The 18333-nt window shown below is 39.7% G+C and overlaps 1 protein-coding gene across 1 annotated transcript in view; it reads right to left on the bottom strand.

Annotated features, from left to right (window-relative positions):
- Positions 1–17866, bottom strand: part of COL6A5 (collagen type VI alpha 5 chain) — a 93606-nt gene extending 75740 nt beyond the window's left edge. The window contains exons 1-6 of the mRNA XM_017510150.2: positions 17800–17866; positions 15548–16147; positions 12347–12979; positions 9829–10389; positions 5994–6548; positions 2961–3536 (exon numbers count right to left, since the gene is read on the bottom strand). Coding sequence (XP_017365639.1) covers positions 2961–3536; positions 5994–6548; positions 9829–10389; positions 12347–12979; positions 15548–16147; positions 17800–17866 — 2992 coding nt within the window. The remainder of the gene's footprint in view (positions 1–2960; positions 3537–5993; positions 6549–9828; positions 10390–12346; positions 12980–15547; positions 16148–17799) is intronic.
- Between the last annotated feature and the right edge of the window lie 467 nt (positions 17867–18333).

The raw sequence follows: 18333 nt of genomic DNA, 5'->3' as shown, positions 1-18333 counted from the left end.
TCACTGATTGACCCTCAAAAAGAAGAACAAACAGCAAAAGGAGGAAAGAAAATAGAGTTTTTATCAAAATTTAATTATTTATACAATCCATTTGAAAAGACACTGAAAGCTAATCAGAGAAAGAAAATAAGAAATTTGAATAAATTTCATGTACTCATTAAAAGTTGATTACAAAGGCTAGATGTCCCTTCAAAATACCAAGATTGGGACCTTTACCCCATCAAGATGATAGTACTTACTTACTATACTATTATTAGTACTCCTATTACTATTCATGTGATCACTTTACATTCATATCGAGGAGTGGCATTTTAAAATGCTTTTGGCATACAATAACAACATCAATATTCACAACCACCCTATAAGCAATTATTCTAATTTTATAAATATAGAAACAGAATTCAGGGGTTAAGTGTCTTGCCTAGGAGCACACAATTACTATGGATTGGAGCTGGTAATCTAGACCTCTAGGTCTTTTTTACCCATACATTTAGCACTTTTTTCCTGCTGCAATGCTTTTTAAGAATATCATGACCCAAATGTTAGAACTTCTTGGAACAAGTGTGAATGGCCAGTAAATAGAGCATATGGTCATCTCTCTGAAGTTCAATCTGAAATGTCCCAAAACCAAAGAGTGACTTTTTCTATACTCATTTCCAGCCAAACTCAATGGCTATGGTAGGGGCAGCACTACGGTTGATTACCAAAGGTAATGGAGACTGTAGGTTACCCATTGTCACACGATTCCTTTTAAGAGTGGTGTGGCAGACACAGAGATGGGCTGCCTGGGTAGACTTGCAGGGAAGAACTTACTTCCCAGCTATGGGAGTATGGGCAGGCAGTAGACAGCTTCAAGTTGTCAGCACTTTCAGGGTCTCTCTCACCATAGAGAGAAGCCTCGCCAACGATCACGCCCTTCCTAAGGCAGCCACATTCAGGCACTAAGTGGGAAGGGAGTTCTCATAGTCCCAGCCATTTCAGGCTGATGCTGGACAGCTCTCATAGGCGATATTTACTTCAGAGCTCTCTGCTAGGCTTGGAGCTTTGTTTAGCCTATGTCACTATTTCAGTTATTTGGCCCATCTTGCTTTCCCCATTGATTTTACAGGTGTGGATCCCTAATAACCATCTTCCATCCCAAACTCCATCTCAGCACTACCTCAGAAATATAGGGCATGGGAAATGAGAATAAAACAGCCTCCACATTCCTAGGAAAAGACTATAATCTTAGTAATGTACTAGATTTGGAGGGCACCCCAAACAAATGAGATTAAGCATGCCTGCGGAGCTTGTAGTCTGTGACAGATACAGACAGGAAAACAGCAAATACATGTCAAGTGCTACCACTTGGAAAAAAGAGGTGTGAGAGTTGGGGGACATGGTGGGAACATGGGGTCAGGTTTTGGGCCAGGAAACTAGCAAATAAAGACTGAAACTTGACAGAAAAGTGAGATGTAGGCAGGCACAGTGGTGGGCTGGGGTGTTCATGGTGGGCAGGATAGTGTGCACAAAGATGTGGAGGAATTTCAGATGGACAGGGCAGATTGTGAAGAGGGGAGAGGTGATCAATGAGGTTGGCAAGGTGGCCACATAGAGCTCAGGAGTTTAGAAATTGCCCAGGGCACAGGGAGGCCTCAAAAAAAAAAATGCTGTAAGCAGAAGAGTGACGTATCCAGTGTGTAGGAGAAAGAACACTCAGTGTTAAGCAGACTGGCAGGTGTCGGGACTGAGGTGGGGGAGCCCAGGCTTCAGGGTGAGAGTCCAGGGAGAGGATAGAACAGGCAGAAGAACTAGAGTGGTCTTGCTGTCTTGAGAAAAATCACAATTTTCCTTGGATAAAGATGATACCATCATTCAATATCTGAAACCAAGAAGACGAATTAATTGCTTACTTAAGTAAGGTAAAACTATGGTGGTCAAGGGTAGTTTTATTTAGCCAAGCAAATGCTGATCTGACACAGGATTTGAGGGAAGGTTTTGTTTGGGGTTGGATAAGTTACAGATATGGAAGTGGGTTAATGTCAGTCTTAGAAATATGGTTTATTTATATTAGTTACAAAAGTGAGCTTCATATTGGTAGAGAGGAAGGAATAAAGGAGGAAAGAAACAAGAGGAGGGAGGAAGAAAGGAAGCTAAGAAGAAAGGAAATTCGATAGTTGATTGATTCATTTGCCAGATTGGGAAGACTGGGCCAATACACAAACCCCAGGAATTCGGATCTTCCAAGTAGGCACAGCAGCCCTTCCTAGGTGACTCATCAGTCTCTGCTGCTTTGGAGACCACAAGTGGCAAATCTCACCCTGTCCTCACCCAAATGTGATATCTCCAGCCTACCAACCCCAGCGGTAGCTGGTAATCATCTCAGTCCCCTTACCTTCCTGTTCCTCTCAGGCAGTTTCTATTACTCCATGTTCAACTCTCATATCCTGCCCTCTGCACTGGTGGCTCTTACCCAGAAAAGCATATCAGGCCACTTGAATTTTGATGTCTCTCTAAGATGGCCATGATCCCATTTAGAAGGCCCTGGATCTTTGAAGAGAAAAGCCTATCCATTTAAACCATGAAATGTTCCACTTGAGTTTGGCCTGAAACTGACGTCCAGTGGCTCCATTGACACCATTAACCAAATAGAGCACCATGAACAGCCATTAAATGGGGTAACCTGAATATGACCCTAAGAGGAATTCCTTTCTGCCAGAAAAAGGCAACAGGGCAGCAAAACGCCAGGGACTGCACCTGAAACTTTCCTGTATAAGCTCTTCAGGGCATGCTGTGGTGGGAAGGGATCTTTGGGATCTTGTTCGTTCAACCTATTTCTTTTAGAGATGAGAAAACTGATAGCCTGAGCAGAGAAATGTTCAGTCTGTAACATCCAGGTAATAGGAGACCCAAAAATTTCAAAAATTTTTTGTTTACATTTTATTGCCACCCCAATAGAAACTTTAAAAGTAACAACTTACCCTCTGGTGCTTCAGTACACATACTTTCTTGTACAAGTGCGTAGATATCTTTCAGTTTGTCAAAATTATCTACATAAATAGTATTGTTTTTATTCCCTGCCATACCCTCAAGTTCCTTTTGGTCGGCCTTTCCTACACCCACTGCAAAGATGGTGATGCCTTTGTCTCTCAGTTTTGCTGCTGTGTCATTGAGCTCAGCACGGTCATTAGATTCCCCATCGGTGATGACAATCAGCATCTGCTTCACATTTTGGTTGATGCGACTGCCGTGTTCCTCTGTGAACAGGGCATTTGCGTGCTTGAGAGCCTTGGCAGTGTAGGTGTTCCCTCCGGTGTCCCTGCGCATCCTCAGATTCTCAATGATTGCTGATCTGTTCGAGTATGTATTAAGGTAGAAAAGGATCTCAGGATTGTCAGAGTATTTGAGAGCTCCAAACTGAACTCGGTCCCTGCCAACATCTGCCTTCTTCACCAAATGCGTAGTTAGGTTAATCATGTGATCTTGAGATTGTTCTGCTATGCTACCTGAATGATCCAGCACAAACACAACATCTAGCAGTTTAATCCTTTTACAATCTGAAAGAAGAAGAAAGCAGGAGTCACAAACTTTCTGCAGTGCATTCTACATAGGCTGCTGAGAAGGGAAGCGAACTAGCATTTGCCATGACCCTGCTATATGTCAGACACTACATCTCACTTACTTCTTAGAGGTGGCTGCTGCCATTTTATAGAAAAAAAAAAAAAGGGCCAAGGCTCAGAGAAGTGCAACTTGCTTACATCATGACTCCAAGGACATCTGTACCCTATCTATATCACTCCTGGATCAGTGGTGATATAGATGCCACACCAGTCTATTTTGCTGCACCTCATTAGGACACGTAATGTCTTTTGCTAAGCAGGCTTTCAACTGAAAGGCAATATTCAAAGCTAGTTCAATGCCAACGTAATGGTGAGACATACTGATGTTTGCCAAACTGGCCTGCTATTTTAAAAAGCTTAGGAGCTCACTGTATAACTAGGGGTTTTTACCCTACTCCCTCTGGCTCCAGGTATGTTTTGATCCTCGGTATGCAAACCATCCCTTGTGCATCATGTCTCACTGCAGTTACTTATGCTTTTCCCCCTTACCTTTTGAATTAGAACTCAGAAGGGAATGGACCCAAGTAGGAGGAGAGCAAAGACTTCCATCACCTCTTCCCTGACCCCAAACCCTTCTCCACATTAGAAGCCAAGTTACTGCTTTGACTGGCTTTCCAAAGTATGGATTCTTTCCCCACCTTTTTCCTTCCCTCAGTAACTTATGAATGTGTCTTCCAAAGATTTGCTTTCTCCACTTTCCATCTGCCTAGCTAATCATCAACTCTTATTTCATATATATATATATATATATATATATATATATATAAAATATATATAATTTTTTTTTTGAGACAGAGCCTCTCTCTGTCGCCCAGGCTGGAGTGCAATGGCATGATCTTGGCTCACTGCAACCTCCGCCTCCCAGGTTCAAGTAATTTTCTGCCTCAGCCTCCCAAGTATCTGGGATTATAGGCATGGGCCACCACACCGGCTAATTTTTTGTATTTTTAGTAGAGATGGAGTTTCACCATCTTGGTCAGGCTGGTCTTGAACTCCTGACCTCATGATCCACCCACCTCGACCTCCCAAAGTGCTGGAATTACAGATGTGAGCCACTGCACCCAGCTTCAACTCTTATTTCTAATAATAAAGTCTCAAATTTTTAAGTTTTTGACACTGTGAATGTGCTCAGGTTATATCTGTAAAAACCTTGGTCAATGATCCACTGAGAATTGGTGACAGGTCATGATCTGATACTTAGGAGACAATCTAATCCATGAGTCAGCTGAAATTTCACGTTATGCTATAGACAGGGCCCCCATATTTACATTAATCAAAATAAAGAAATGCCAAGAAGAGCCTTGCAGATTTCAAAGTTGAAGCTATAGGCTTTAGGTACACCTGTCAACATTATCAAGAATTTTGAAATCACTGCCACCTTTGTGGGAAGAAAAAAATTCTAATTAAGCTGTTACCAAGGAAACTTTAGAACTATCATCTAAGTGTTTTTGAGACATTTTGTTAAGTTTCCAAAAATTCCATATGCATTATTTTGAAGAATAAAGTCCAATGAAAATCTCTAGGTTGCCAGAGGAACAACACAAAACAAACTTACTTCGGTTTGTTTTCTTAGTTGTATCCAAAACATGGAAAATAGTACGTGATAGATTTTAAAACACAGGTATTTTTAGTCTACATGTGGATTGATAGCACATTCTCATTCCAAAGACATTAAAATTGATAGGCTCAAACTGAAGGTTGTGCAATACAATTTTTAAAAAACACTATGATTTGTAAGAATCAAATGATGACCCCAAGTAATCAGAAAAGTCACAAATTAAAATTTTCCAAAGGCATGGATACATGAACAGGCAAATATAAAATATCCAGTTGATAGAGTTTAGGAATACTAATATGAAGTCATGAAAATAAACACTCTATCTTTAAAATATACAGGGTTTTTTTTTTTTTTTTTTTTTTTTTTTTTTTGAGACAGAGTCTCACTCTGTTGCCAGGCTGGAGTGCAGTGGCGCAATCTGGGCTCACAGATCTAAGCAAAAGAAAGACTCATTTATGTTTCTAGTTATTTTCTGCTTAGCAATGGCAACAGATAGCCAAGAAATAATTCTAGAAAATCATTTGGGATTAAAAACTGGCTCTGGAAAATCCAGGTATGTGGGTATTAAAGAGTTGGATGTTTAAAGTAAAATTCTGAGATCTTTTTGAAATATACTTAAGTCACCAATGCCATACTACCTTGTGCTAAACTAGATGCCAAAATTGTTACTCTGAAACATCCCTGGAGGTCACAGCCATTTTGATATAACATTAAGAAGACCAAAACCTAACACTGAAGTCCAAGTGGAGGCCAGGGCCAGAGTGCCATACAGTGTTTCTCATTATAAAGTCAATGGCTCACATCCTTGAGTCCTGACAGGTAACAGGGGCACTTACCATGGAGAGCACACACACGAAAGACAAGTTTTCTTTCTAGTGCCTGTAGATTATCGAAGTTCTCAACATAAAAAACAAGGCTGCCATCCCCACTGATCTCTTCTAGCTGAGATCTATCGGCACCATATACTCCCACGGAAAAGATGGTCACATCTTTGCCCCGAAGAATTCTAGCAGGATCTCTCACATCATCCTGCGCTACTCCATCTGTGATGAGGATGAGAAATTTTTTGGCCCCGAAACGGGCCCCCTTGGAGTGAGTGAAATATTGACCTACAAAATTTAGTGCCTTTCCCATTAAAGTGCCTTTATCGATGAGAGACATTCTATCTATTGCATCAGAAATTTCTTGCTGTGTAAAATATGTATTAAGCTGGAACTCTTCCTTAGGTTCATCACTGAACTGAACAACGCCAATCTGGGTTTTGTCTGCACCAATTTGAATCTCAGTTAACAGGTTTTTCATGAAGATTTTCATTTTCCCAAAATTTTCATTTCCTATACTCCCAGAACTGTCCACCAGAAACATGATGTCGGCCTTCATGTCTTCACATCCTGCATATTAGAACAACAACAACAAAAAGACCAGAAATAACCATGTTGGAATGATTATCATGAAGTAACATTAAGGTAAAAACAAATGCATTAATGTGAAAACAGTGAAAATTAACTCAAGCAACTGTTGTAATGTTTGAAAATTCTATTTGCTTCTTTAGTAGAAGCTGGTTAACTAGAACCCTGAATCATAAATGCAACTTCCAAAATGTGCATTTATTCATTCATGTGTGCATGCATAACTCTTTTTTCATATTTCATTCATTCATTCATTCCTTCCTAATTTTGAGGTGTATAAAATGCCAAGCATCAGGCCATGTGTTAAGGATGTAATAGTGATACAAATAAGGAATCAGAGCCAAAGTAATCAATTCCTTGCACTCATAGTACTCATAGTACTAATATTCCAGGGCTTTATGTATATTTTTGAGAAACACAATTTGAAATGATTCTCAAATAGCATTATTTTTTGGGATAATTCTAAGTGATTTCATAAACATTATAACTCAATATTAGAAATTGGAGAAAAAGTTTTTACTAGAGATCAGTGCTTTAGTAAGCACATACTCATTCAACATGGACTGTTCCTTTATACATAAAATTTGTAGACAGCCTACTGATTGGAAATGAACATACATATATATGTGTACATATATATACACATGCAGATACATACAACGAACATACATACCTATGTGTGTACATATATACACGCACAAAGGTATGTATGTTCATTGTTCTGTGTATAATATATAGACATGTGCATATATAAAACAAATTTCTATAATCTATTAAAACAGTATTATTAATGGATGGTACATACATTGTATATATATATAACATATTGTCTTTAGTATGTATCTTTTTAGTGTTAATCCCTTTTATCTATTTGTAATCTCTGCCATCCTCTTACAGTTTCTCCCTCAACACTCTGAAGTCTATCCCCGACTTCATGAAAATAAACAGAGCATCAGCCATATGTTTACAAAATGAGAAGAAAATGAAAACTACTACTCAATAAATGTGTAAGGTCAGCCTTCTGATCCACCAAGAGGACTGGCATCACAATTTTAAGACTCAAGCTGCCATGGAGCCATCTTGAAAGTCATAAGAAGAGAAATTGCTAAAGATGTTTGTGGCCTTGACAGAGTGGCCTTGACCACTGTGGTGAAGTCTCTTCCATGTAACACACGTTAAAGAAATAGGCTTTTACATACCATTTATATTCACAGGATCTACCTTCTGGTATCTATTGATGACAGAAACTACTTATTGTCCCTGAATATATCTTTCTATTCCTCTATGTTAATAAAATTTTAGATAGGTAGATGATTGCCCAGCTAAAGATTATATTTCCCAGCCTTCCTTTAAGCTAGCTGTGGCCTTGTGTCTAAGTTTTAACCAAAAGGTATGAGCAGAAGTGATCTGGCCACTTCTGGGTCTTACCATTTAAACAGTTGAGTGTGGTAAGCTCCCTTGGTCCTTTCTCCCTTTCTGTGGATGGGAGGTGAAAAGAACTGGATCTTCAGTTTTGACCTAAAGATGGAAGCTCTGTGTTGAGGATAGAATAGCCTCTCTACTAGACCTGGACTATTCACCCTAAACTATTATGTAAGGAAGAATAATATTCTGTACTGTGTAGTCTGGGGTCTTCTTGCTATGGCAGCTTAACCTGCCCCCTACTAATCCACTGTGCCTCACTCCATCTGCATCTGCTCTTAGACTCGTTAGTGTTTTTCTAGCTCTGCAAGCTTTGTCTCCTTTGTTTTCCTGCTTCTCTGTTCATCATTTTATGACTCATTTTCTTGTCTACAGCATATCCCCTCCTCCAGGCATGCCAGTGCTCAGGCTGGCTACTTCAACTGCAACTACCTGAAGTGCAAGGGATGTACTGTACCTCCCTAGATTCATCCAGGACCTTCTCCCTTGAAAGGATCTGAGATACAATCTACTTTATGCTTCCTGGAATCCTTTTACTTTTCTTGGCATCAACTCCAGGAAACACCAGGGAATCTTTTATTCTCGCACTCTTTCTAACACATAAAGACCCGTCTCTGTTACTGTCCATAACAGGGAGAAAAATAAACAAAACTGTTACTTAGGATTTTGTCATTTATGCCATTTATTTGCTTACATAGTTTTTTTAGTGGCTCAGAGAAAATTCAAACACATTTTCAGTTTAGTAAGTTCAAATAAGTGAGAATTCTCTTCCTTTCCTCATCAGTGAGCACCTTAACCAACTTCTGCAACAGCTAACTTTTATGTAGCTGCTTACTATGTTCCAGGCACTGCTCTAACTGCTCCACATGGGTTATCACCATTAGGCTTCACAATAAGCCTACAAACAAGGAAACCAAGGCAAGTAGACAGTAACTTATTCAAGGTCATGGCTAATCAGTGGTAAAGCTAGTGTGTGAACCTTGACTCTGACTCTAGCAACTTTCTTCTTTACCAGTGAACTAAGGTGGTTCTCAGCGGGCAGTATTTTCATGTGCTAAAACTGGCAGTCAACACTTACCATCTTGAACTAGTAAGTGGTGTAAGTAGCCATTACTAATAAGAGAAATAACAAACAATCAAATATGGAAATTTGCAAATTGTTTCTCCTAACTTTTGGTACTTAATCTCTAATTAGAACAAAAATGCAAACGTGCTTTTATTATAAATAAAAATGAACAATTATTACATATATGCTTGATATGTATTTAATATAAAAATGATGGTTGGCATTTATAGTGCTCAACCTATAAGGATTCTCTGATGTAGGTATTATACTCGTTTTATAAATGACAGTGCTCCAGGCTCAAGTGGAAGTATGTGAGTCAGACCCTAAACTATCTAGAGCCAAAGTCCATTTTCCTACCACTGTACCCTCCTGTGCACACACAAACACTGTACTTCCCCTGTACTCATCTGTGTATGCACGTGCACGCATGCACATGCACACACACACACACACACACACACACACACACACACACACACGTAGAATAGACTCTTTTTCACTCCACAGCAGTGGGCTTTGTCAAGGCCCCAACATTCTTAGCAACCTTCCCACTTATGACTTCCAAGATGGCTTTGGGGCAACTGTTTAGAGAGATTTTCCAGTCTTGGCATTTGGTTTAAAATTGAGGGGCTGAATATCTCCATGGTGATAAAGGAAGTTAGCAAAATGTTTTCCAGACAACTAGTCACATCAGGCCTTGTCTCAGCCTGGCCACTAATCTGTCTAAAGCAGTTGATGAAATGTGGAGAATAAAGCCTTTTTTGTTTTGCTTACCTTTTTCAGTGCAGATTCCACGAATAACTTCATTTTTTATACTTTTCAAAGCATCAAAGTTCTGCCCAAAGCTAACCCTTTCTTCTTTCCCAGCAATTTCTTGCAGCTCTTTTTTATTAGCTTCCCCAATGCCAATTGCGTGAACGATGATTTTCTCAGCCCTTACTCTCTTAGCAGGTTCCACGACGCTGTACTGGGACTTCCCATCAGTCAACACAATGAGGTAACAGGGAACCTGGCTCATTCTATCCTTCATTCCATTTTTTATTCTTGGCAGTATGAAATCCAGAGCTTTCCCAGTATGAGTGTCACCTGTTAGTTGCTGAATGTTTAGAATAGCCTTTCTTAAGTCAATGTCATTAGAATAGTCAGTGATACTAAATTCCTCTCGCATCTTGTCTGAAAACTGCACAACTCCAACTCGGACTTTGTCTGGGCCAATGCTAAACATTTCTGTCACTTCCAACATAAATTTCTTGATTTGCTCAAACTGTTCCTCCCAGATGCTGGTTGAGCCATCAATGAGGAAATGGATGTCAGCCTCTTTTGTATCCATACAGCCTGAAAAATTTAAAAAAAGTACATTCTCTGTAAATTAAGGAGGGCCTAGAGAGAACTTTGCCAGAGGGTTTGTGAAGGAACATGGGGCTGAGGCATTTCTAAAGAACAAATACTTCGTTTTTGCATAGAGCCTGCACACTTCCTTAAGCACATTCATGCCCATTTTCTCATTTGAAATTTACAACAACCTTGTGAGGAAATTGAAACACAGCAAGATGTAGTGGTTTGTGTGTAAGGTCACCTAATCAGTAAATTAAAGAATAAAGACCAAATTCCCAAGACTCCAGCCTCTAAGTTAAATTGTTTTTCTAGCATTGACACCTGCCTTCTTAGACAGTTTATGTCCTATCATTTCTTGAGAAAAGGCAAGGGATTGATGATCTTCTATTCTTATTTCCCCAATAATTTCTTCCCAAAGCAACTAGAACAAGATATTTAAAGCTAAACTTAGATCCCACTGTTCTTCCACTTAAATGATCTATCACTGCATTTGGAACTTAAAAACTAAAATTGGACTTATCTTGTCTCCTGCTTTTCTCTCTGACCCTATTTCCAACAATTCTTCACATCACTTACTGTACTCCAACCACATGGGCTTCATTCTGTTCTTAGAATGTATCCCTGGGTCTTTGCACATGCCCTCTTCTCTTCTTGAAATATTCTTTCCCCCAAATATCCGCATGGATGCTTCCTTCTCATCATGGATGTATCAAGTCAGTTCTTATAAAAGGTCTTCTCTTCCCCCTATCTAAAGCACACCTGTCATTGCCTATCTTCTTACAATGTTTATTTTCTTTATGTTACTTTCTGAAGTTAGTTTATTCATTTGTTAATGAGCATGGCCTGTTTCTTACTACAGAGTGTAATCCATAATGACAAACACTTTGTTTACTTCTCTGTTTCTGCCCAGTAGGCCTGGCACATCAAAGGAGTTCAATTCTTTTTTTTTAAATAAAAGACTTCTTGATGTTCCTTCCTTTGTTAAGCAGAATCTATGAAAAACTACTTTTGCTTTCATAGTAGTCTATTTACCTCCATCACACTGGACACATTTCAAGTGCCAGTAGCCACATGTGGCTGGTGGCTGACCTAGCAGACAGTGCAGATAAAGAACATTTCCAGCACCACATAAAGCGCTGTTGGACAGCACTGATATATACAATGCGATACTATTTTTTAAAACTCTGTGTGTGTTTGTCTTTATGTGCGTGAGTGGAAGGAAGACAGAGAGAGGGAGATGGGTGGAGAGATGGAAGAAGGGAGGGAGAAAAAGAGAGACAGAGGAGACTAAAGACAACAGAAAAAATGTTAATGGTTTTATCTGAAGATAGAATTACAGATGATTTTATTTTCTTCTGTATGTCATACAATAGCCATACTATTACAATATTTTTTTTTTGAGACAGAGTCATGCTCTGTAACCAGGTGCCAGGCTGGAGTGCAGTGGCACAATCTCGGCTCACTGCAACCTCTGCCTCCGGGGTTCAAGCAATTCTTCTGCCTCAGCCTCCCAAGTAGCTGGGACTACAGGTGCACCACCATACTCAGCTAATTTTTGTATTTTTTTTTAGTAGAGGCAGGGTTTCAACATGTCAGCCAGGATGGTCTCAATCTCTTGACCTCCTGATCTGCCCACCTCGGCCTCCCAAAGTGCTGGGAATACAGGCGTGAGCCACTGTGCCTGGCCTCTACAATATTTTATAATTAACACATATATTTAACATTTTATTGAGGTATGATTTACATGTTATAAAACTGATCTATTGTAAGTGTATTGTTCAATGATTTTTGGTAAATGTTTGAAGTTGTACAAGCATCACCAAAATCCAGTTTTAGAACATTCCTACAACTCCTGAAAGTTTCTTTATCCAATTACAGTCAATCCTCACTCCCACGCTAGCCCTAGGTAACCACTTATATTACTTTTATAATAAGAAAAGTATTTTTAAAAACACACCAGTTTTATCAAGATTCCTTTCTTCAGCGTAAGTAGAAATTTGGGACCATACTTCACTCTGGAGCTTTTTCAGGAACTTTGTACTGTAAGTTTCTAAGTCTGCATAGGACTTCAGCGTAGAAATTGTCTGTTCTGGAGGGTAAGACACTATTCCTTCTAACTGGGTATTGTTAGCCCCTTGGATGCTCAAGGCAAACACGGTTACATCCTCCAGCCGAAGGTTCAGCGCAGCATCATGCACCTCATCATCTGATGGTCTGTGGGTGACCAGGACTGCAATCTGAGGCACTCCCTGTGCCCTTCTGCTGCCATGTGACTCTGAGAAGCCTTCTCTTCTCATCTGCTCAATGGCAGCCCCTGCATTGGATTTCCCAACCTGGATGGAAAGCTTCTTGATTTGCTGCTGAAATTCAGATTGGGTTGTGCTTGATTTAAGAAAAGAAATAGTCTTGGCACTATTGCTGTAACTCATCAGTCCAAGTCGCATACAATTTTCCTTCACATCCATGGAGCTGGTAATGTTCTCCAGGAAGGCCTGAAGATGCCTTAAATTTTGTCTGGTCCCAAGTGACTCATCCACCAAGAACACGAGGTCAGCAAGTGAATCTTTCTGACAGGATATGGGGAAGGGAACTATAAAGAGAGAAAAAGTGTGAGGATTAGTGTAAACCACTGGCCCAGAGAGAGAAAGGTACTTTGTACATTGACAAGCAAGTTAGTTAGGATAGAGGTAGCCATGATGGATGTAGACGGCATTGTTTTCTTTTAGTGAACAAAAGATCAAAATTCTAAACAAGATTTCCAAGGTCGTTGGCTTCACAAGCATTGCATATGCTGCTGCCTCTGTCTGAAGAATGCTTCTGACCAATTTTCCTACCACATCCCATGTACACCACCACTATCATCTCCATAACCACCATTACCACTGGTATGATCACCACCACCACTGCCATCAGTTCCACCTCCACCACCACCACCACCACCACCTTCACCACCAGTGAAGTGAAGGAACCACCATGCCCACCATCACTGCTACCTTTACCACTGCCACCAGCACTCTCAAGAACTAGGATGCAAGGATGAGTTAGCAGAAATATCTCTAACCACGGGAAGTTGATATTCTCTGGGGAGGGCAGATAACTAGATTGTGTTATTTCACACAGTAATAAGTGCTCACAAGGAAATAAAACAGGTGACTTGATTGAGGGACTACACTGTGGCTAAGGGAGGGTTAACTTACTTGAGACATGAAGAAATCAGGAAAGGCCTCTCTGAGAGGATCACATATGGGTTAAGAAATGAATGAAGAGAAGAATTCAGCCACATGGAGTTCTGAAGGAAGAGGAACTCTGGAAGATAGAACAGCAAGAGGTGGGAAAAAGCAAGAAGTCCAGAGTGGTTGGAGCCCATGAGTGAGGGGAAACATTGACAGATGAGGTCACAGGGAAGCAGGGCCCACATCTTCTGAGAGTTATATGAACTTACTTAAATATTTTAAATATTATTCCAGTTGCTGAGAGCAAATAATGAATTCAGGGATAATAATTAAAAAACAATGGCCCTAGTCCAGGAAAGAGATAATGATTCTTGGACAAGTATAATAGCAGCTAAGATAGAACGATAAAGATAGTTTTAATATGACTTAGAGGTAGAACAGAAAACTAGATTAAAAAATTGGATGTGAGAACAAAGGAGGAAGTGGTGAAAACTCCTGGATTTGTGGCCTGAACAACTGAGTGAATGGTGGTGGTGTCCTTTTTCAAGATAGGGAAGATAATGGGAAAAACAAGTTATAGGGGGAAACAAGTTATATTCATGTTATGTTTCAGACATGGTAAGTTTGAGAAACTATTGAGTATTGAAGAGGAGATGCCAAGTAAGCAGGTAGTTATACATATCTGGAATCTAAAAGAAAGTACACCATATTCACATAAAACATAGACTCAAGAATAGGTGGATGAACTGCAGCTGTGTAAAGTATAGTCAAGAGATAAGCTCAGCCTTGCCAAGAACTACTCATCTGTGAGTTCTTGGAAGACAGAAAGCATGTCTTACTTATCACTATCCCTACAGTACCTGGTGCCTCGGGAGAGCTCAAAAATATTTATGGAATTAAAAATAATTCTTATAATTCTACCAATCTACTCTGAATCCCCCACAGTTAGCTAAAACAAACTCCAAGCATGACCTTCTCAGATAAGTATTTATTTGCAAATAGTTGTTACTGTTAATAGTAAACAGTGTGCCAAATGCCATACAAGTCACCTCACTCATATTATAAGGTAGACACTATTATCCTCACTTTAAGGTAAGAAAACTGATGCTCAGGGTTAAGTAAGGGACTCAGTGTCCTAAGTGGCCAAGCCAGAGTTTGAACTCAGACCTTCCTGATTCCAAAGCCCTTGCTCTTAATCTCTAAAAGTCCAAAATGAGCCAACACAGCAGATGTAGGGCTCAAGACTGCAGTCCACTGTATTGCATTACTGCACCACTGAGGACATCCCCTCTTCTTCCTGGTTGAACAGAAAATATGAACATGTGCTAATGGTATCTCATTCTAAGGTTATCGTTCTCACTGAGTATCACTATATATGAGTTCACAAGCATTTATTAAATATTTATTATGAGCCTCATACTGTAACAAGACTGTGAAGGAAAGAGAGTAGACAATGATCCCATTTCCTTATCTGTAAGATCCTCATGTATTAATTCATCAAGAAATAGAACACCAGCTCATTGTCAGGCACTGTGCTAGGCACAAAGGATAGAGAGATAAGTTGTCAATCCTTCCCTCATATGCTACCTGTTTCTTCCTTGCTGGTGGTGGAGAAGGGAAGAAGGATAAATGCAGAAATGGATAGTTACGGTAAGTGCTGCTGTCATAAGCTGTGCTCAAGGAACTGAAACTCAAAAAGAAATGTGAAAGAAAATATTCCAAGAGGAAAAGAATGTAGGGATGAGATTTATATGACAACAGGAGTTATTCAAGCTATAAGAAAGCAAAGGAGTGCAATAAGATAGAGCTCTTGTCAGAGAAATAGCACAAGCAAAGACAGAAGCGAGTAAGGTATGATGTGTAGAAGTTTCCAATACTTCAACATGGCTAATCATGAAAACCTAACAGGAGTTGCAAGAGGTAAGGGTGGACAGATGCATACCCACTTGAGGATCAGGCACCTCTTCAACCAAAGGCTTCCTTACCTTGTATATCAGCATCGACTGCTCCCTCCTTGTACTTTGTTACATCCTTGATGATCTGTATCATATTTTGGGAGAATGTGCTGAGGTCTCTGACTGTCCGAAGGTTGAAATGGAAATGGGATGTGGCCATAGCCTTCAGGTTTTCCTCAGAAGCTTCCTGCACCCCCACAGAGATGATTTTCACCCCATCTTTCTGCAGAGCTTTTGAAGCCTCTTCCACATCATCCTCAGATTCCGCCGAAGCCAGGACCACCAAAATTGGGGGAAACTGTTTCCTGTCTCTCCCATTTGTGGGTGCAGAGAAATAGGTCCTGTGAGCCTCCTGAAGAGCCTTTCCTATCTGCAGGGACCCACCAATGAACTGAAAGTTCATCTTGAGGTGGTTCAGCATGGAGTTCCTGTCTTTGAAGGTGCTCAGGTGGAATTCACTGTGAAGCTTGTCGCTGTACTGGGCCAGGGCCACACGGTATTTGTCAGCCTCTATGGGGAGACTGTTGATCATCTTGTTAATGAATGTCTTCACAAATGGAAATGACTTAGTTCCCAGGTGATCAGAGCTGTCCACCAGAAACACAACATCTGCATACTCAGGGCCTGGTGCTATCAAAATAAAATAACAACAAGCAAAAACAAAGTTATCATTCAGCCTTTACATTTTAGACCACAATACATATTTGAGACTACGTCCTAGTGTTAAGGATATATCCCAAGAAAAGTGTCTTCTGAAGGTCAAACAGAAGAAACTATAATTGCCTTTGTTAAATGTCAAACAAAAAGGCTTTAGCAAATTTAGCCAACAGGTTTTTCTTCCCCAACTCTATACTAGAGATAATAAACTTCTTTTCTTTTTTTAGTTCTGGGACCCCAAACTCTGATATTGTACAAACGCAGAAAGTCCCTAACTGGACTGGTTTGGCTGTATTCCTACTCAAATCTCATCTTGAATTGTAGCTCCCATAATCCCCACGTTTTGTCATGGAGGGACATGGTAGGAGGTAACTGAATCATGGAGGTGGTTACCCCCATGCTGTTCTCATGATAGTGAGTGATTTCTCATGGGATCTGATAGTTTTATAAGGGGCTTTTCCCCTTTTGCTTGGTGCTTCTCTCTCCTGCTACCATGTGAAGAAGGACATGTCTGCTTCTACTTCCACCATGATTGTAAGTTTCCCGAGGCCTACCCAGCCATGAGGAACTGTCATACAATTAAACCTCTTTCCTTTGTAAATTACCCAGCCTCGGGTATTTCTTCATAGCTATGTAAGAATGGGCCAAAGTAGTCTGTGTACTAACAGCAATTTTTGGGACTAGCCTGGACAAGATGATGAAACCCTGTCTCTCCAAAAAATATAAAAATTAGCCAGGTGTGGTAATCTGCACCTGTAGTCTCAGCTACTTGGAAGGTTGAGGCAGAAGGATTGCCTGAGCCCAGGAGGTAGAGGCTGCAGTGAGCCAAGATTGTATCACTGAACTCTAGCTTGAGTGACACAGTGAGACTCTAGCTCAAAAAAAAAAAAAAAAAAAGATTATAATAGAGCTGAAAAATTCTTATCACCTAATGACATCATAGCTGTCATGATGTGGTAGTGCAAGGTATTGCCTTTCTGTGTCTAGATATACAAATTCTTACCATTTTATTACACTTGCCTACAATATTCAGCACAGTAACATGCAGTACAGGTTTGTAGCCTAGGAGTAATAGGCTGTACCATATACCACAGGTGTGTAGCAGGCTACACCATCTAGGTGTAAGTATACTCTGTGATGTTTACACAGTGACAAAATTGCCTAATGATGCATTTCTCAGAAAGTACACCCATTGTTAAGTGACGTATGACAGTGTGTGTGTGCACATATGTGTAACTATATATTTCATGTTTGTAAAAGGAAAGGAAGGCAATGGTTTAGTCACAGAAATACTTAGAATTTGTTTTCTGTGTGGGGTTCCTTTTCTTTCACTTATTAAGATCAAAACTGATCTATAAACAAATGGACTGACTCAATCCATACAGACATATAATACTGAGATTGAAGAAATCAATAGATAAAGTTTTTCTAGCCAGGTGCAACATAACCTACGAATTTTGCTCATGGTTTTGTGCTGTCTTTGAGAAATTAAGTTTGTTTGATATTGTATAACGATTACTAAATGCTGTATGCTTGATTTTTAGTAAATAAATTATTTCTCTCTGTTTATTAAAATAACATTTACTGAGATATAAAACATTTCCTAAATAATAATATACTGGTACCTGGGCTCTGGTCTGCCAATGTTTCAGTCCAAAGGATTAGGACAAATATAATTAGCAGGATCTTCATTTTGTTAGGAAGATTTTTACTTTTGTTCTGAAAAAAATATATTTGCAATATGAAAAATTTTATTTTGCACCAATAAATGACTCTCAAAACAGTTGTATTAGGGCATGATACACTGTAAACAAGTATTTGTCAGCCAGTTTCAAGTGTGTTTATAACATTTATCAAGCATTTGGAGTATTTGTTGAAAATATTAATGCTGATGTTGTGCTTTACAAGTGTCATCTAGTTTAATCCTCACAACAATCTTATAGGGAGGTACAATTATTGTACTTATGTGACAGATAAGGAAATTGAAGCATCAAGTGGCTTGGTAAAAGGTAAATCCACAGTACTAACCCAGACAAGGTAATTACATCACCCAACCTACTAAACACTGTCATAAACTTGATACAAAATCAGTGTCCCCACAAAATTTATGCCGTCACTATTCTCTACCTTTCATTGTTATGTCACTATCGTATATGTTC

The sequence above is a fragment of the Cebus imitator genome, unplaced genomic scaffold (assembly GCF_001604975.1).
Source record: "Cebus imitator isolate Cc_AM_T3 unplaced genomic scaffold, Cebus_imitator-1.0 Scaffold432, whole genome shotgun sequence".
Classification (NCBI taxonomy): Eukaryota; Metazoa; Chordata; class Mammalia; order Primates; family Cebidae; genus Cebus; species Cebus imitator.
The sequence above is the reverse complement of the archived record's forward strand: the minus strand, read 5'-3'. Positions and strand labels throughout refer to the sequence as shown.